The following is a 20,912-nucleotide window of genomic DNA, read 5'->3' on the forward strand; positions in this document are numbered from 1 at the left end:
TGCCTGGAGGCAGCTTACATTCTCCTCATCTTCAGAAATATCATCCCCCTCTTCCTCATCATCGTGATGGACAGCAACAGCTTGCGAGGCAGAGGAAGGGGCATTCTGATATCCTTGTATCTTGGCGGAGGACTTTTCGGACATCTCGGATGCCCTCGCCTCATCCACAGCTGCTTTAAGAGTCAACTCTGTGCGAACTACTAAGCAATGCTGTAGTTTCAGGTCACTGACCCCACAGACTAATTGGTCCAGCAGGTCATCAATAGAGTCACAATAGAGAGCAGCAGACCTGAGGGAGGCGACATACTGGTTGATAGACTCTCCCTCAAGCTACAGTCTCTGTCTGAATTTGAATCCTCGGACAATTCTAGAAGGTGCCGGGGCGTAGTGACTCCTCAGCTTCTCCATTAAAATGCCCCAGGGCACGGAATGCACAGGCTGAGGGACGGAAAGTGCCCTCGCTGTTCCAAACATTCGGGGCTGCAGGCACTTAAAAAACATGATCTCTTTTGGTTGCTGGACAAGCCTGTAATATCATTAGCCTCTAAGAAGCATTTGAAGCATTTGAGATATGCTTCCCAAGACTATGTTGCTGGACAGAAAGCTGTGAAGGAGGCTAGTGTGGCCACCCTGAAAAGGACGACAGCTCTGATTACCTCAGAAAAAAAATTCACAGGGTTCCATATTCCCAGAGGCACTCTTTCCACTTTGCTCAATTGCAAATCCATTTGGGGAAGCTCCCCTTTTTCACAGAGAAGAAGAGTGCCTCTTGTCAGGCACCGAGTGCTCTCAGCATTTGGGCAAAGTGGAAAGTGTGCCTCTGGAAGTGCACAGCTTTTTATGGGCTAAGCAGGGGGGCATTGGTGGTAGAGAATTGCCAGCAGGGGGGCAGCGGAGGAAAGCTAGCTGTTTGAGTTTGAGTTTTAGTTTGAGTTTTATTGGGATTTATAGGCCGCCCTTTTCCCTGAGGGGACTCAGGGCGGCTTACATTCGTAGGGAAAGGGGAAGTGCAATATAACACAAAAACAGTATGTGACTAAAAATAAACAGTAAAAAACACAACTTTCATTCAGCATTCAACACTCGGGCGGGGTGAATTAGAGACTTATCCCCAGGCCTGGCGGGATAGCCAGGTCTTGAAGGCTGTGCGGAAGGTCTGGACGGTGGTGAGGGTGCGAATCTCAACGGGGAGATCGTTCCACAGGGTCGGAGCTGCTACAGAAAAGGCTCTCCTCCGCGTAGTCGCCAGTCGGCATTGACTGGCGGATGGGATTCGGAGGAGGCCCAATCTGTGTGATCTAATTGGTTGGAGGGAGGTGATCGGCAGGAGGCGGTCTCTCAGGTATCCAGATCCACTACCATGGAGGGCCTTAAAGATGGTGAGTAATACCCTGAAGCGCACCTGGAAATCGACAGGATGGGTGATATGTGGGCGAACCGCGGTGCGCCCACTATCACTCGCGCGACTGCATTCTGGACTAACTGCAGTCGCCGAATGCACTTCAAAGGCAGCCCCATGTAGAGCACATTGCAGTATTCCAGCCTAGAGATCACAAGGGTTCGAGTGACTGTGATTTGGTGACAATAGTTGGCTGGAAGTGAAGTGAGTGTAGGAAAGCGTAGGAGCCTAAATGTCCCATTCTGTTTAGAAACACCATGATCCCCAAGTCTTAACACTAAGTCTTGCATAATACAATAGTGAAATGACTCCCATTATACCTAGTCAGCACTGACATCTGCCTGATCTGCGCCATCCTATATTCTTTTGTGGCTCTTTCATATTTTTTCAGACCACAGAGATCCAATTTATTTCGTAATTATTGTTTTTAGTTTTTATGACATATCGAGTTATTTGATTGAATTCAACTTACCACATCTTTGTAATGCAGCGGTATCAAAACATTAATCACAGTGTTGTAAGTCATTTTTACCTTTTTAAGCAGAAATATATTAACACTGTTATTGTCCTTTATTATGATATTATTAATTATGTGAACTTTTTAAAATGATGAATGGTGTACTGTTGTTTCCATGCAGAAAGAAGTCCCTCTGAGTTCAATTGAATAAGCTCCATTGAAACATGGAATGGCAGCTATAAACATTACCCATCAACAGAAAAGGGCCTTTAAAGGGGGTTTAAAAATTGTTTTTTTTAAAATATTGTGGATTCTGAAATAAATCTTTAATTTTAGCCATAAAATAACCTACCAAAAATTAAGTTAAAATTATAAACTGAATCATAAAATGGCACTTGGCATAAATGTCATAATGAATATATGCTACATTTCAAATGTTTCTGCCCACATTGGTAATTTCATCCCAGTGGTGGGTTTCAAATTTTTTTAGAACCTCTTCTATAGGTGTGGCCTGCTTTGTGGGAGTGGCTTGCCAGCCATGTGACCGGGTGGGAGTGGCTTGCCAGCCATGTGACTGGGTAGGAGTCGCTTGCCAGCCATGTGACTGGGTGGGAGTGGCTTGCCAGCCATGTGATGGAGTGGGAGGGGCTTGACAGTCATGTGACTTGGGTGGGCGTGGCCAACTTGTAAAATGTGGTGAAACTCACTTAACAATGCTCTTGCTTAACAACCAAAATGTTGGCTCAGAAACTCTGGCATTTGAAGCACGCAAGTCTTAAAGCTGTCAAATTAGAAGACCCTTTTGCACCCCTAACCCTTTAGAAAAAAAAACTTCATGGGTGTTCAAACCTGACAGCTTTAAGACTTGTGGACTTCAACTCCCAGAATTCCTCCTCCAGTCATGTTGGCTCAGGAACTCTGGCATTGAAGTGTGCAAGTCTTAAAGCTGTCAAGTTACAAGACCCTTGCACACCTAACCCTTTAGAAAAAAAACTCCAGGGGTGTTCAAACTTGACAGCTTTAAGATTTATGGACTTCAACTCCCAGAATTCCTCCTCTCACTCTTCATCTTGATGATGTGCGGACGGGCGGGGGGAGGGAGCTGGAACCGGTTCTAAATGACACTGTAGATTTGTGGAACCTCTTCTATAGAAGAGGTTAGAACTGGCAGGAACCCACCCCTGTTTCATCCCCACTTAAGGATGATCATAATGGGAATATGAAGTGCAGCAGGTGTGGCAACTCAATGGTTGTTCTTGTGTGGGGAAAAACAATGATTGAGTAAATCAGGGCATTTTCTCTAAAAGTAACTTATTAGAAGAGCCATTTTTCTCATGGAATTTTCTCTACCATGCAATGAAAGATTGTAAATTTCTTCCTTTTTTCATGTATAGAAGTGCTGGTGTTTGGAGGTGATGTCTTGAAATTTGCAGGTATGAATTGTGAAAAATAAAAGGGAGCAATTTTATTTTTACACATCAAAAATACTTTTTCTTTTTTTGTGTTAGCTTACATCTTATTTCAATACAATGATATTTATAAAATACACTATTTTCCTGTATAATACACAGGAAAAAAAGTGGACATTCTATCATTATTAATTATAGTTTAGATGCTATGAGCATTAGGAGTATTTGGCTTTTTGATTCAAAGTTTAGTATAGCTTTGGAAAATAAGAACATACTGTATATCAAGGCACTGGTAATTCAGTATAATAAAAGATTTGTTCGTAGGCTAAATTTTATTTTGAAATTTCCATTGTATTATTATTAGGTACATCTCTTGGTATGCGTTCATGTGCATTTTTACATGTTAATAGAAAGAAAAAATAGATGTTTAACAAGTGTAAAATATTAAAAAGTAAGAAAAAAAGGCCAAAAAAGTAAAACAATGAAAAAAAAGCTTTTAAATTTCTGACTTCCCTTTTTTACATGTTTGCTAATTTGCAACATCAGTAAGTATTAAGCCTCCTTAAAAGTCAAACTATAGATGGTTACATTTACTGTGGTGCATGATATATTTTATGTATGGAAACTATTCTTGGGTAAATTTATTTAAAATTCTATTGTGTATGGACTGCAGTGATGTGTGGTGAGGTTTATGGTTGGTGAGGCACTGACACAAATTTTTTTAGACTTGTGGACTTCAACTCCCAGAATTCCACAGCCAGGCATGCTCAGTTCCGATTTAAAGTGACAGCATTTGTTTTTCTCCTTTGCGAAATAAGTTTACTTCTTTCTTTTTCTTTTTCTTCTCCCTTCCCCTCCTTCCTCCCTCTCTCCCTCCTGCCCCTTCTCAAACACACACACACACACACACACACACACACACACACACACACACACACGTTGGATTGGAGGGAGTCAGGGAGACCACAGGAGGAGGCAGGAAGCCAGTCAAAGAGCCATACTGGAGCGCACACACACTTTCCCCCAGCCCCGGAAGGATCCAACCCAGCTTCACTGATTACAGGTTTGAAAAGACAACATGGCTCTGCAATCAAACTACACTTGGGGAGGGACAGCACTTCCCTCCATCTTTTGCCCAAAGCCCTGCACCAGGAGGATGAAGTTTGAATTACTCCCCCTCCCACCGACCCACACGTACTTTTTCCAGCTATTTCAGAGAAGATTTTAATTCTGCTCTTGCCTGCCATCATGAAAAGAAAAAAAATGTAAAAGGAAAAAGCCAAGAGCTGAGGTCATGCTGAGCTAGTTGCTGCCAGAGTCACCATGGATGACTCTGCTTAACTGTTTAAAAAAAGTCTGTAAAAAAAGCACCCTCTACAGGAGGAGGCAGGAGAACGACATGCCTCATCTATGTCAGGAATTTTTCAGCTTTTAACCCTTGCTTAGCTCTGCTCAAGTGATCATAAAACGCCTAAAGTCAGACTAGATGAGACACGTCGTTCTCCTGCCTCCTCCTGTAGAGGGCGCTTTTTAGAGGCTTTTTTAAACAGTTAAGCACTAAGCAGAGTCATCCACTGTGTCTCTGGCAGCAACTAGCTCAGCCTGACCTCAGCTCTTGACTTTTTCCCTTTACATTTTTTTTTCTTTTCATGACGACAGTGGTGAGGCTGTGTCTCCCCTGCCTCCCCTGACAGCACGTCACTGATGGACTGTATACTGCTAGTTTTGCCATTGCTACATATTCTCCAGGTTTGAATCTAATAAGATATTATCAGAATTGTGTCTTTCTTCCATTACCTAGAAAATTTATTATTCTTGTTTTAAATATATTTATTATTAAATTATATTCTTTTTTATTTTTGTGAGATTATTTCTAATAAGAAAAGTTATGGTTTCATTTCAAATTTAAATTCCAATTTTTGTCTGCATTATATCATGTCCTTCCAATTTTGAGGTTGCTTTTACTGGTCTGTCACATGTAATAAAGGATTCCGATAAACTTTTGTGGTGGAATAGGATAAAATTTGCTGACTAATAGGTCAAAGATTAGATTAGATTAGATAAATTTATTTATAGGCTGCCCTTTTCCCTGAGGGGACTCAGGGCGGCTTACAACGTATAGGGAAGGGAGTACACACAATGACATATAAAGACAGTACGTAATTAAAAATAGAAGCAACATTCATTCATCATTCAGGCGGGGACGGATTATAATCTTTAACCCCAGGCCTGGCGGGATAGCCAGATCTTGAGGGCTGTGCGGAAGGTCTAGAGGGTGGTGAGGGTACGAATCTCTATGGGGAGATCGTTCCAAAGGGTCGGAGCTACTACTGAAAAGGCTCTCCTCCGCGTGGTTGCCAGTCGACACTGACTGGCGGATGGGACTCGGAGGAGGCCTAATGATGCTTTGGATGTTAGATGCTGTGTGTTGTCGTTTTTTTAAAAAATCTCTCAGTGTGTGTATGTTTTAAAAGAGCAGTTAATGTTTCCTTTTTATTTCTTAGGTGAATTAAAAAGACTTACCAAGCAAAATTGCATAATTTCAGAAAACCAAGTTTTAGATGAATAGAGAGCCATGTGTTCTTTTGTAAGCAGCCTTTTCCAGTGGCGGTATTCAGCCGGTTTGCACTGGTTCACAGGTAGCAATAGCTAACTCTTTGTGCAGTTCGGCGAACTAGCTGAATGTGCCTCACCCCTTCCCCTCCCAAGCCGATCGCTTCCTGGCACTTCTTCTCCTTGTAGCACTGAACACCTGGGCTTTTGAAATCCAGCACTCTTCAGATCAGCTGCTGTTTCCTTGCCCCCAAGGCTTTTGCAAATCCAGTTTGCCTAAAGGGAAAAGGATCAAAAAGTAATTCTTGCGGCACAAATTTCTTCCGGCATAAACGACTATGAATTAGCACCAGTTCATCGGATTTGTGAAGTGTTACTCTCGGTAGCTAATGCTACCAATCTCCTTAGCTTCTAATGAATCCACAGGAAATGCTGATTGTAGTTGTGATCTTCAGAAGCACAGAATACAATTATTTTAGTATGTTTCAAGAGTTTCGTTTTCCTAGTTGCAATACCAGGGTAACACAGTTGCCCTTCTAGAATTTGTCCCTAGGGGAATATGTGTCTATATACTCTGTGGGCAATGGTAAAATTAATACACACACATACACACAACTCCAGAGTACTGAGTGCACGCTCTCTCTCTCTCTCCACCCCCCCTCTGTGTGTGTGTGTGTGTGAAAGGCAGCACTGATCAATGATCATAGCAGCACAAGAACAGGCACTAAGTACCAGATCCATAAGCAGGGATTTACAACATTAGATAGAACCCAAGAGATACTAGATAGGTCAGTGTCTCTCAGCTGAAACATGTGGACTCCCAGAATTCCTACCACATTTTCTATTAGTCTACTATGCATTTCTATTGTAGGAAAATGGGAAGGGGGAGAGTATGGAGTTAAACACTATGTAGCCAAAATAAAATTCTTTTATAGAATCCAAGGTCATCCTTTGTCTCTGTACCTGACTGGAACTGGATGGGTGGAACTGCCAGCATGACAGTGGAATATTGGACCATGTGATGGACTTGTGGGTGTGGGGGCAAGATCCTGAACTTTCAACTGGGTGGGGAAAACCAGGAAGCTTTCATATTTGGGTTTTTCCAGATGTGCCAACATGGCCATTCAATTGGGAGGAGGGGGCCTGGTTTAGGGAGAGTTTTTGAATTATCCCTCAAGATCCTCCAATACAGCTGAGGACTGCAAGTAACTTCAGTGCTTTGAATCTGTTGCAGGAGAGTATGCAAGGGGTCAGCATAGTGAAATAATGGCAGAGCAAGCAGTAGCAGCTTCAGAGAGAGTGTGAGATAAACTGTCAAGAGTTCTAAATAGCATCCAAAATTAAATCAGAGTCCAAGGCAAAGTATTGCTCAAAGTTCCAATTTATTAAGAGAGCCATTGTAATGGCTCCTCTCCTAACTTAAGAAAGTAAAGACTCTTGAAACAGATTATTTCAAAAGGAAATTAATTAAGCAGAATGGAAACCGTTAGAGGCAAAGCAGCATCTGAAACCCTTTAGGCAATGCAAGTGGGATTAAACTGATAATGACCCCACCCCTTTGTCAGAATGCAGATTCTAGCCAATTCACAAGTGTGAAGATGTTTCCTTAACTCTTCTGCCCGAGAGTCTAATAACACACACGTTCCCGTGGCTATCTCTAGTTAAACATTAAAGTAAGATATCCCACATGGCCATCATAAACATCCCTCCAGAGATTCTGGGACCTCCAGCCTTCCGGCAACAGGAAACCAGTTGTAAATCTCAGTTGTTACAGGTACTGCTAGTAATTTAACTCCAAGGCCCCCCTCCTCCCAATTGAATGACAGTATCATGTAAGCGAACTGACAGCCATGTTGGCACATCTGGGAAAACCCGAATATGAAAGGTTCCTGGTTTTCCCCACCCAGTTGAAAGTTCAGGATCTTGCCCCCACACCCACAAGTGGTCCAATATTCAACTGTCATGCTGGCAGTTCATATAAACTGAAGGAATGCCAATTTCTTCTGTTAGTAATTGAAGAGCTACAGCCCAGGGAAAAACTCTTCAGAAATCCCTCCTTGGGTGTGAATCCAGTTGGCCATCTTTTCTGGAAGTCATTTTAGACTGTTTCTTCATCATGATTTCTAGTATCATTCAATCAATGTTGTACTGATATATAGTAATAATAAGATGGACAGGATTTATGCGACTTTAGCAATAGCTAAGAGATAGTATAAAATACAAGTGAAGAATTGGCCTGAATTGTATAAGAGGACATCCTATTTTCACAAAAGCCAATATTTTTAAAAATGCTTATGAAATTGCTGCAAGAATCTTCTTTATAATTTGCAAGGGTCTGTATCTTTCCACTGCATTTCTGAGTCCAGAATTATCTTGGATTCCCAACTAAAGGTACCACTTTCTTATTAAAAAAAAAGAGTAAAGAATATAGGTGCTTCAAGCAATGGCAATTATTTTATTAAATAATGACTTTGGTTATTGATATACAGAAAATTAGTGTTTTTCAAACTTGGCAACTTTAAGATGTGTAGATTTCAACTCCCAGAATTCCCCAGCTACCAAGTTGACACATCTTAAAATTGCCAACTTTGAAAACACAGATATAAATAAAATAAAATAATGAGATTTCCTAATCAGATTTCCTCATTTAAATAACACATTGAAAGATAAAAATAACGCAAACACAATAATAAAAGTGTATGCATGTGTGTGTATGTATGTGTATGTATGTATGTATGTATGTATGTATGTATGTATGTATATGTATTTGAAATAATAATATTGTACAAACAAAACATTAGTAAAATCAGCATGATCTCTTGTTAACATGGCCCTAGATGCGACTTCATCATAACTCAGTGCATAGGCCCTGAGAAAGAATAACCATTTCCTACTAATCCCTCCTATTATGAGGAGAGGGAATTTATAATTGCTAGTAACCAAGAATGCACAATAGGGTGTAGATCATTACGTTATTGCATGAATAAACAGTAATGCAAATAGGCTCCTTTTTATAATTCTGTAAAACTATTGAAAATACATTCTTGAAAATGGAATAAGCTCAATGATTTGTTCTCTTATTTCCAGGTGATGCACTGTTGGCGCTCTGGAAGGTAGAGCGTTGCCATTTAAATGAGATTATTACTCTGGCACTGAAATGTAGTTTCAGCATCCAGCAAGAATATGGTGTTCGTGATACTGAAGTGGGACTTGAGCTACGAGTGAAGATAGGTACCACCCCTCAGTCTAGAATAAATTTGGAGCCTATTTTTTTATAGAAAAGCTATAAAACAATGTGTATGGTTTTTTTTGAAAATCAAAAATTTTATTCCTTTTAAAACAAACATTTCATCATTCCTCAATCAGTAAGACATCAAAGTACAATTTTTTGTATGTCAAAATAATTCTAAATCACCAAATTCTTGTCTAGCCTAATGCATACCCCTCCCTCCCTCCCCCCTCCCCCCAACCCCCTCCTCCTTCCCCCCCGACTTCCCAAAACCCGTACACGGTATGGTTTTTTAACAAACACAGTCTAAAATCTGTTGAAAAAAAAGAAATAAAGAAATTAATGACATTCTACATTGACCTTAGCTTCTTCTTGCTGGGCTAACTTTAAACAATTTAAATCATTTCTGATCTTAAGCATAGGCTAACTGGAATTTCTTGGTCCCGTATTTATTTTGTATATAGTCAATCCATTTTTTCCAGGCTCGTTTATATCTCTCACTTGAGTGATCTTTAAGACAATGTGTATGTTAATGTCATCCTGTACTGAGAGAAACTGAAGCAAAAGGAAAGCTGTAGCTAATAAGGAACCTCTCTTAAATTAATATTCCCTTTCATCAACACTTAGGATCAAAAGTAAAATAATAATAATGGAACTATAATTTTAAAAAATGGCACAAAGATTAGTCCAAAAACTCATTACCTTTTAACAGCAGAGATAAAATTTCATTAATAATTAAAGTATTTCTGGCTACATATAAATTGCAGAATTATTTCATTTTCAACTCTCCCACACCCATTTTATTTCAGTATGCTGTCGTTAGGATCTCTGATAAAGAAGTTCAATCTTTTTTCAGGAGTCTCTGCAGGTCACATCTCTAAAGTTGTCATTGGTGATAACAGACGACAATATTTTGTGGTAACTGGTCGAGCAGTGGAAGAAGTACGGTTGGCCCAAAACTTAGCCAAAGCAAGTGAAATTATCCTGTCCCCCAACTGCTGGGAGCTCTGTGATCGGAACTTAATTGAGGTAGAAAAAATTAAAAATGAACGAGCTGTCAAGGTTGGTACCTTCTTGGGTAAGAGTCCATTTTGCTTTCTGTGATACTGTTTTATTTATAAAGGAATGTGGTTGATTTTAAACACTAAAAGTGACATGATAGTTTTCACATAAAGGGTTGGAATGAGATCTATTCTATCTACAAATAATGTCTGTATTATTTTTGTATTTTTGCTTTTGACAAATGACGATTCCTCAGAAGAGAGAAATGCCCACCACCTTTTTGCCAGAATTTCCAAATAATAAACTTTCTCTATCCCTTTTCCACATTTAGTAATTTTAACATACATAAATTAATCAATTTGCTCATTTTAAAATTTAAATATCATTTGCAGTCATTCACTATTTTACCTGTCAACCACAACTGCTACAGTGGTAGGTTTAATTTTTTTCCCTACTGGTTTGGTGGGCATGGCTTGGTGGTGGTGGGGTCATGTGACTGATTGGGCGTGGCTAACTCAGCATCACTCACAGCAAGGTGGGGTGGCACTACCCCACCAAGCCACTCCCACCCAAACCACATCCACAGAACCGACAGAAAAGTTCATCCAAGTCTTCCAGCATTCAACCTGGCTGCTTCTCACCTTCTTCACACATTTGCTCTGGGTGTATGACCCCAAGAAGGAGAGAAGCAGCCACGTTGAATGCTGCAGCACAGAGAAGCTGAAATTTTCTGCCTCCCTTCACAAAGGAGCTGCTCAGAAGGCAGCTCCTATGGCTGTCTGTCCCTTTATGGTCCCCCTTCCCCCACAGGTTGAAGTACCTTAAAGGCTGAGGCTTGCATTTGCCTTCTAAGTAGCTACACTGCAATGCTGTCTCTCTGGCGCAGCAGGCTGTTCTCCTGGCCAGTCTGGTGGCCAGTTGCGAGCTGCACCAGCAGGTAATGGGGTGCGCATGCACGGCTGGCACAAACAGGGTGGTGATGGCAGGACAAGACCCGTGATCACTGCCATTGTTCTGTTAACCCTAACCCTAATCCTAGCTAACCATGCATGCACACCTCATTGCCGCTGGTGCTGCTTGCCGCCAGCCACTGGACCAGGAAAATGGCATGCTACACTGGAGGGATGGCATTGCAGTGGAGTTGCTCAGAAGGTAGCCGAAAATGACCAGCAGCTGGAGGCTTCCTGCAAAAGGTGGCTTGCCTTGCTGTGTATTCACCCCCACCAAAGCAACTGGAATGCAAGGTAGGTGACCAAGGCAGAGGGCGAACAGGAGGATAGTGGGCAGTGGCTCTGGGGCAGGGCCAGAGCTAAGGAATGCAGTATTCCCTGACTTGGCCGATGTGGGTGTCAAGTGAGGGGTGGCTCTGGGGCAAAGCCGGAGCTGGGGAATGGCACATCCCTGGGGTCTCGGCCTCCAATCCAAGGCAAAGGGCGAGCATGCAGCATGCTTACTTACCTTTCCTGAGCTGAGCAAAGCGGGTGAGGCACGGAAGCGATTGGTGATGAATGTAGCTGGGCTGCATGGCGAAAATATATAGGGATGGGTGGGGCGAGTGAGTATGGACTGAGCATTGAGCAAACGGTTGGGGTGAGCGAGCAGCAAGCGGGCAGACAGGGTGAGCGAGCAGCGACAGGGTGACTGATTTGGGGGTGTGGCCAGCCAATGGTCGCTACCGGCATGTCGACCCAGGCCAAATTTCCGCTACGGGTTCGTGTGAACCGGTGAGAACTGACTGAATAACACCTCTGCACTGCTATGCACTTTAATATATCAATTTTCAGAACCCTTGCTTTATCATACAGCCTATGTAACTTTCACTGCAAATATTTTGGGCTCTCAAGCAACACCAGGTCATCATCTGAATAAAAAGTACATTTATGTCCCCAATCTTTCTAATATCATCACTAACATTTTTTCATTTATCCACAAATACAAAAATAACCATATATATATATATATATATATATATATATATATATATATATATATATATATATATATATATATATATATATATATATATATATATATATATATATATATATATATATATATATATATATATATATATATATATCTGTGTGTGCGCGCACGCGTGTGTGTTTTATTTGTGCTTGTGATGAGCCGATTGACAGATAATGGAAGCGGTTGGCTTCCTCCCATAGTTGGGGCTTACCCAACTTTTACAAGCCCCGGTATGCCCAAATATGGGAGGAAGATCACTACTTCCATTCTCTGTCCTTCGGCTCGTCACAAGAGACCATCCAGGCAGAATCCCAATATTTTTACTGTTGCCTTTTTGTTACATTTTGTTGTATTTGTGCTGATAAATAAATAAAGGGAGACTAGTATAGATCTATTTCAAGCTATTTAGCTCTCACCAGCTAGCCATATATATATTGATGTATTCTCTATGATATTTAGTCCTTCCACCTTTATATTAGTACCATCTGATATCACCTCTAGCCAAGACCAAGTGACAGATGGAAATTGAGCCTCCTGCCTAAAAGAGGCACTAAATTGTTTGTTACATAGGGCAGCTGAGAGAAAAATGCAAAGGCTTAAATAAAGACATTATAAATAAGCTTTGCTCCTAAAACAATGTAGGACCTACATTTCTTTTCTTATGACATTTCTTTTTTTTAAAAATTGACCTTTCTTCAATGGACAACATTTATCAAAGCTGTAGTGGGGACCAGTTGAGTCTTCAAAGAACACACCAGTTTTATGTGCCCAGAAGGAGTCAACCCTCTGACCTCTGGGAGCCAATAAAGAAAAGAAGTATGATGTAATGGTATATAGGAATGACCTTGGGAGACAGAGCAGAAGAGTCATGGCCTCACCATCCATCATGTAAATTGACTAGCAGAAACAGAAAGGGATCCCCCTGAGCAGTGGTGGGTTTCAAAAATTGTTGGAACCTACTCTGTGGGTGTGGCTTCCTTTGTGGGAATGGCATGCCACCCATGTGACTGGATGGGAGTGGATTGCTGCCCATGTGACCGGATATGAAATTATGAATTAGTACTTAGGTCGGTCCAAGTAGCTATTCAGAAGTTAGTGGTTAGAAGCAATTGTAAAGCAAGATATGGAATTAAAACCAGAAATATTTTGTTGGCTATTTGAAAGGGAGTATAATATATATTTAATTTTACACATGTTAGCAGCTGCTGGAATTGTGTTTGCACAACAGTGGAAAAACAGAGATATGTAAATGAATAAATATTACAATGTGCAGGAATAAATAAATTGACAATTAAAATCAAGAAGGCTTTGAATACTTTTTCACGTGGGATTGGTTTTAGCAATTGCCAACTAACGGAAACAGAAATTAGAAACCCAAAAGTATGAAAGAAAACACCAATTATGTAAGGAAAGGTCCCTAAAATGTATAAGGAAATATTACTAGATCATTATTAATGCGTAGATAACTGCGGGACATTACACACCCACCAGTGGTGGGTTTCAAAAATTTTTGGAACCTCTTCTGTAGGTGTGGCCTGCTTTCCAGGTCCACTGGTGGAACCTCTTCTAACTGGTTCGGTAGATTTGACGAACCGGTTCTACCGAATAGGTGCGAACTGGTAGGAACCCACCTCTGCCCCTGAGTTTCCTGAAAGTAAAAGTTAAAGAGGAGAGAAATAGTTAGAGATTTGCAAGACTGAAGATAGCCCTTTCAGGTAAACAAGGAGAGAAGGACAAACCATGGGTACCAACACTACCTTCATTATGAGGTTATAGTAACAAAATCTTGCAAGTCTGAAAGTAGAAAGAGAAGCCGCAATGATAAAGATCAATTTCCTTGTTGAATTATTTATTAGCTGATAGGTTGAAATAGTGTGTTTAATTCTTATACACACTGACCAAACTGGTTTAATCCCAAAGAAAAATATAAAAGACAAAATGACAGTCATAATGCAACTGAACATATAAATAGAAATAAGAAATCTGTACTAATCTTAGATGCAAAAAGGCCTTTAATAATTTGCAATGGTAATTCATATTGGCAGAATGAATAGAATGAAAATAAATATCAGGAAAGAATTTCAAGCTTGGGTTAAAAGTATATATCCGTGATGGCGAACCTATGGCACATGTGCCACAGGTGGCACGCAGAGCCATATTTGCTGACATGTCAGCAGTCAGCTCTGGTGCGCATGCCTGTGCCGGCCAGCTGATTGTCAGCCTTTTGGGGGGGCGGAGGAGGCCATTTTTCCCCTCCCCAGGCTTCAAAAAAGCCTCCGGAGGCTGAGGAGGGTTAAAAAGCGATCCCAACAAGCCAACCGGAAGTTCGGGAAACAAACGTCTGGTTGGCCCATTGAGCCTATTTTTTGCCCTCCCCAGCCTCCAGAGGCTTTCCCGAAGCCTGGGGAGGGTAAAAAAACGGCTCAACAGGCCAACTGGAAGTTTGGAAATGATCCATTTCCAGGTTCCAGAGGGGCTCTGGGCGGCCAGGGGGAGGCCATTTTGCCCTCTCCAGGCTTCAGGAAAACCTCCGGAGCCTGGGGAGGGGTCGTGCACACATGGGGGGAGGGATTGTGCATGAGTGCGCATGTGGATGGGAAGGAATGAATTGGCGTGGGCAAATGTATGCACACGTACAATTTTGGCACACCATAAGAAAAAGGTTCCGCATCACTAGTATATATCAAAGATTATGACCAATTGAGCAAATTTTGCAGATTTTCAGATTAGTTGAAGAATAAGACATGGATTTCTATTCTTTGCTTTATCTTTTTTCATCATGTTAGAAATACTGTCAGAAAAAAAAGTCCAAAGTGATAACAGGCCTCAAAATCCACTGAACGGGATAAATGTCAGGGTTCCAAGTAGCACCCCCAGAAGAATCAAAACTCCGAGGCAGGTATTTTCCTCAAAGCTTGAATTTATTAGAGATATCATATTGGCACATCTGGGAAAACCCAAATCTGAAAGCCCCAGGTTTTCCCCACCCAAAGTAAAGTCAAAATTCCTTCCTCTCCATACACATGTGCATCACATGTTCCAATCAGGTCACTGTCCCAACTGTAGTTGACTTCCAGGTGCAGGCTGAACGTACTTGACTCCCAAGGAAAAAAAAATGTTGTTATGACTATACACCGCACATTTTCTCCCCCCGCATCCCACAGCTTCCCCATCCACTGCTGTGGCAGCCCTGAAGGCTCCAATTAAAAATGGCTCCAGGCTTCCCCCCCTCAGCTGATGAGAACATTCTGAAATGAGAGAAGCAATTGGGGGTTAGTAATGCTGTTCTTAACCACCTCTACCCCCTTAGGTTTGTTAGGGAATTTCTTATGGAATTGTTTTACTAATCTATCTGCCGTCACATCACAACTCTTGATCCATGTAGCTTCAGACAAAAGGTATCCCTTCCAGTGGGCTAAATATTGCACGCAACCCCCATGTACCCTGGAGTCCAATAACTTTTTAACCTCATAGTGGGTCTCCACCTGCACTACCATTGGCTTAGGTGCTGGCCAGTCCCACAGTCTTAGTTGTGAGCTAACTGCAGCTTCCAATAAACTGCTATGGAAAACTGGATGTACTTTCCCTAACAAGAGTGAGAGGCTAAGTTGTACAGTCACTGGGTTAATTATTTTCACTATTGAGAATGGCCCTAGGAACTTAGGTCCTATTTTCTTGCTAGGCAATTTTAGCTTAAGGTATTTGACTGACAGGTATACCTGATCTCCCATCCAGAAGGGGGGGATGGAGAGAGCGGCACCTATCCACCTGCTTCTTGTATGCCTTTGTCGCCTCAGCTAGCGCTTGCTTTATATTCTCCCAATCCATCCATTTGGCCAGGGTCATTGACGATGGCAACTCTCATGGCAGCTCGGGCATGGGGACAAATTCCTTGCTGCTAGTGACATGTAAGGAGGTCAGTCCAGAGCTACTGTGCACTGTGTTATTCTAAGCCGCCTCCATGAAAGGCAGCAAATCCACCTAGTTATCCTGTTGATAGTCCACATAGCATCTCAGGTAATGCTCCACCAGTACTCTGATGGAAAGCCAACTGGGTTGATCCTATGGACTTCAGGAACTCCCTTCAGAACCTAGTGATGAATTGAACCCCGTGGACAGAGATGACCCTGAGGGCACTCAGTGCACCAGGTATATTCACTTTATAAACGTCCTGGCCAATTTCCTGCCAGAGGGCAATCCTGAGCAGGCAGTGACATGGGCTTGCTTTGAGAATAAATCAATCATGGTCCAAATGACCGCATTCCCTCCACGCTCTGGGAGTTCAACTATAAAGTCCATGGTGATTTCTTCCCAGGGCTGGCAAGGGTCAGTCATTTGTTGTAGAAGCCCAGGAGGTATACCCAGTCTCAACTTCATGGTCGCACATGTAGTCCAGCTCTTAATGTAATCTTCTACATCTGCTTTAATCTTTGGCCACCAGAATTGCCTCCTGGCTAAGTGGAGGGTCTTTAGGAATCTGAAGTGGCCAGACAACCAGGAGTTGTGGCTATGCTGTAGGATCTGAAGCCTCAAGCTGCCAGGAACATACAGCTTGGATCTTTTCCAAGCCAACCCATCCCTTAGAGTTAGGGTGTCTCAGTTATCTCCAAACTATTGGACAGCTGGGAGTGCAGACTTTAGTGCCGTCATCATTTGATCCCCTCTGGGGTCGTCCCAACATCTAGCTTGACCTCTTGTGGTGATCTGAGCTGCCTGTTGGGAGTGGGGAATGATTGTGTGCTGACTATTGAACTATGGCTTTCTTGACAAGGCTCCGCTAGCAGGTTCTTTCCCCTCGGATGTATTTTATATTGAAGTCAAAGTGCTTAAAATACTGCATCCAGTGCACTTGCTTGGGGGAGAGTTTTTTGGGGGGTCTTTAGGGCCTCAAGGTTCCTATAGTCAGTCCAGATATCAAAGGGCACCCTACTCTCCTCCAGGAAGTGCCCCCAGGAGAGGAGGGCCCACCTGACTGCATAGGCTTCTTTTTCCCATATTGCCCACACCTTTCAGTGTCAGTGAGCTTTTTGGACACATAGGTGCAGGGTAGGAGCTGGCCCTAGGGGTTCTTTTGGAAGAGCGCCACTGCTACAGCCATGTTGCTGTTGTCAGCTTGAACAATGAACTGCCATTCTGGGTTGGGGTAATGAAGAATGGGTTCTTCTGCGAAGAGTTTCTGTAGTTTTTCAAATGCTCTTTGGCAATCCAATGACCAGGCCAATGGTTGGTTTGGCTATGGTTTGGAAGCAGCCCTTCCTGCTTTCAGCAGCTCCATCAGGGGTAGGGCTACTTCAGCAAAAGCTGGAATGAACCATGTGTAAAAGTTTGCAAATCCCAGGAAGTTTTGGAGTTGCTTGCAGGTGCATGGGGATTGCCAGTCCAGTAGTGCTTTTACTTTTCCTGGGTAAAACTTTTTCAACTCCCTCATTTGACACTCAGTAGCCCAGGCAGTCAAGGGAGGTCTTATGAAACTTGCATTTGGACAGCTTCACATGAAGAGCCGAGGTGGCGCAGTGGTTAAATGCAGCACTGCAGGCTACTTCAGCTGACTGCAGTTCTGCAGTTCGGCTGTTCAAATCTCGCCGGCTCAGGGTTGACTCAGCCTTCCATCCTTCCGAGGTGGGTAAAATGAGGACCCGGATTGTTGGGGGCAATATGCTGACTCTGTAAACTGGTTAGAGAGGGCTGAAAGCCCTATGAAGCAGTATATAAGTCTAACTGCTATTGCTATTGCTATTCATATAGAACTTCACAGCCAGGAGTTGTTTTTTTTCCAGAACTTGCCATTCTAGCTTAATATGTTCTTCTAGCAAAGGCATCCACAAACTACCACCCGCCAATGCAAAGAATTCAGCCTGTGGAGTGGTGGGTTGAAAAGCAGCTGCCAGCTAGTGCTTTAAAAGCCTTTAAAGGTGCTTTAAAAACAGCCTTTCAGATGCTTTTCACAACCATGTGATCCAGGGCTGGTGGGTGAGCAGGGAAGGGGACTGCTTTTAAACTAGCACTTTAAAAGTGTGGGGTGGAGTGCGGGTCGGGGTTTAGCTTTTTCAAAATCAGCTGAAGTTGGCTAATACTAATTCAAATGCAACCACAGTATAATGCCTGAAAGAGAATATATTCACTGCTTTATATAAAGTACATCCACCAAATTGGTTGTTAAACAATTGTGGTATATATTCATGTGCGTATATACACATGCACAAGTGTGGCAAAAAGCAAATCAGTTTGTGAATTCTCTCCCAGGCTTAAAAGACCTTTAGCCCTGTAATCCCAAATAATCAGGCCCACACTTCTCATTGAATTAATAATATATTTATGTTGGTTAAAGTTGTTCTTCATTTTAAATATCATATTATTTCATGTTTTTTGCAGTACAAATAAAGGTATGTGCAGTGTTCATAGAAATTTGTTCACACTTTTTTTCAAACTATAGTTCAGCCCCCAACAGTCTGAGGGACCACTATCCCTCCTTAATTCACCATTGGAGCTCGATGTGTGTATGTGTGTGCGCGCTGATTCTTGCCTCCTTCCATCTGCTTCCAATGTCTCTCAGTGCCCATCTTGAGGCTTTTAGTTGCAGTCTTACTTGGTGCAGTTCTCAGTTTTATTAATTGTGTGGTCATCTGAAACATATGATCAGGAGTTATTTTGAAGGAAATCCTGTATGTTTTATTCTTTTTTTAATGGCCTATTTTAAGGAGACTGAAGCTGCTGTTGTAATGAAGTTAGGCAAGTGACAAGAAAGTTTGTGCTCTTTTTCCCTTTTTTTTGGGGGGGGGGTGTCTTAAGTACATAGATTCCTTGGGTTGAGCAAGTACAGCAAGGACAAAGGCAAAATGCAGTACTAAATTAGCAATGCTTACCCAGTCACATGACCACTTCATGGTCGCACATGTAGCCCAACTCTTAATGTAATCTTCTACATCTGCTTTAATCCACATCCACCTAGTCACATGACCACCCAGCCATGACCACCCAGTCACATGACCACTTAGCCATGCCTACCCAGCTGGTCTGCCCCCTCAACAGTGTGAGGGACCATGAATCGGCCCCCTGTTCAAAAAGTTTGAGGATCTGTTTTAGCATCTCGCTGAACTTGAGATTCTGCACGGACATGGCATTAATTCCACGGAAATCCACACAGAGCCTCATACCCCCCATCCTTCTGTTCTTTGAATAGCGTTGGGGCTGTCACTTTAGATTTGATAGGTTGGATGCAGCCCCTCGCCAAATTGGCATCAATGTACTTTCTTAATTCACCCATCTCTTTAGGGGTCATGGAATACATCCTGAGTTTTGGCAGCTTAGCTCTTGGTACAAATTCTTTTTTTTAATATATATTTTTTAAATTTAAAACAAATACATCATCCTTCTTTACATGCTACAGAAAGTGTATCAGTTGGTTACAAAAAAACTTTCGTGCATCTCTTCCACAGTCAACAAACATAATTCATATTAACTTAAGTATTTTAACTCAAATATTTATACATGTCACCATCATTATATCTTCATTTTCATTTGACTATAATTGTTTAACATCCTTCATCATAAAATAGTCTTTTGTAACCAACTGATACACTCTTTACAATATGTAAAGAAGGAGGATTCTTTGTGTTGTCTCTGTTATGAAAATAAAAAATTATATAATAAAATAAAATAAAATAAAATGTCATGCTTAATTGAGCAACCAAAACATGTCCTTTTGAGTGTGTCACATACAGAGGGTTGGGATTCTACCAGTTTGGACCAGTTCGGGTGAACTGGTAGGTCAGAAAATAAGTTGGGAGCGAACCGGTTCGCTCCCACAAGCAAGTGGGCCCGCCCACCTGCCCCTGTGCTTTACCTACCTTTATCTTCTTAGCTGAATCACGCCATGCCTCAGCTTTTTTCCTTCCTAAGCAGTAATGCAGAAGGTAAGTCTTCTCTAAACTGTGCAACTGTCCTGGTGCATGCTCAGTGAACTGGTTGTTAAACCGGCAGGATCCCACTCCTGCATTTACATCATATATTCCTAAGAACTCACAGGACTTTGATGTACCCGGTGGCATCAACTATTTTGATACTCTTGACCCCACTGTACAGATGCCACTCTGGATATGTATTGGATATACACAATATATAATGTTTAAATTTACTGCTATAGTATTGCCCACAACTTCTGAAGGCAAGTTGTTCCACTGATTTTTTTTTTGTTAGCAGATTTTTTCCCCCTTCTACAATACCTTACAGTCATTATATCAACATTGTTATGTCATCATACCTGTACATGTATATAATATTTCGCTTCTATATTTACACAACTTTATACACAGTTCTATATATATATTTATATATATATATTGTTTTTTGACTTTTCCATTTCACAATTCATATAGAGTTTTCTCAGTTGTTTTTCCTGGTAGTTCAATTATGTGGTGATAATTGCCTCCCCACCCCCCCAATATGTGGTTGGAATATCTGCATCAAACAGTATGGTTCTTCCACTCTCACATAGAGTATGATTCTTTCTTTCCAAAACCCCATTTTGTTCTGGGTTGAATGGTACAGTACTTTGAATATTATGCCATTTCTTCTGAGAATCTCCTGCGAATTTTCACCTGCATATTCAGTTCCATTGTCTATGTGCAAGACTCTCAGCATTTTACCAAATATGTTGCTTACTTGAGCCAAATACTGTCAAGTTTCTCTGGTACTTCACTTTTGTTGTCCTGATAATAAGGCCATGCCACATTTTTCAGGTGAGCAAAAATGTAAGTCCCCCTTTGAAAATAAGCCCCATGGACAACCCCCCCCTTTCCAGCCAGGCACAGTGCCATTCACTGACCTAGGGGTATCGCCAAGCTGCATGAGCGCCTGTTCGCTGCCCTATGGCTTCCGTGGCTTGGCGCCTTTGGA

At 41.9% G+C, this 20,912-nt stretch overlaps 1 protein-coding gene across 1 annotated transcript in view; it reads left to right on the forward strand.

Moving 5' to 3' along the window:
- ADCY10 (adenylate cyclase 10) overlaps positions 1-20,912 on the forward strand; it is a 144,175-nt gene that overhangs the window by 6,337 nt on the left and 116,926 nt on the right. Inside the window, exons 3-5 of the mRNA XM_087726296.1 lie at positions 3,251-3,289; positions 8,906-9,049; positions 9,904-10,109. Of these exons, the coding sequence (XP_087582422.1) occupies positions 3,251-3,289; positions 8,906-9,049; positions 9,904-10,109 (389 nt within the window). The remainder of the gene's footprint in view (positions 1-3,250; positions 3,290-8,905; positions 9,050-9,903; positions 10,110-20,912) is intronic.

This window comes from Thamnophis sirtalis, unplaced genomic scaffold (genome assembly GCF_051295495.1).
Source record: "Thamnophis sirtalis isolate CommonGarterSnake01/CBP01778 unplaced genomic scaffold, rThaSir2_p1.2 scaffold_12, whole genome shotgun sequence".
NCBI lineage: Eukaryota > Metazoa > Chordata > Lepidosauria > Squamata > Natricidae > Thamnophis > Thamnophis sirtalis.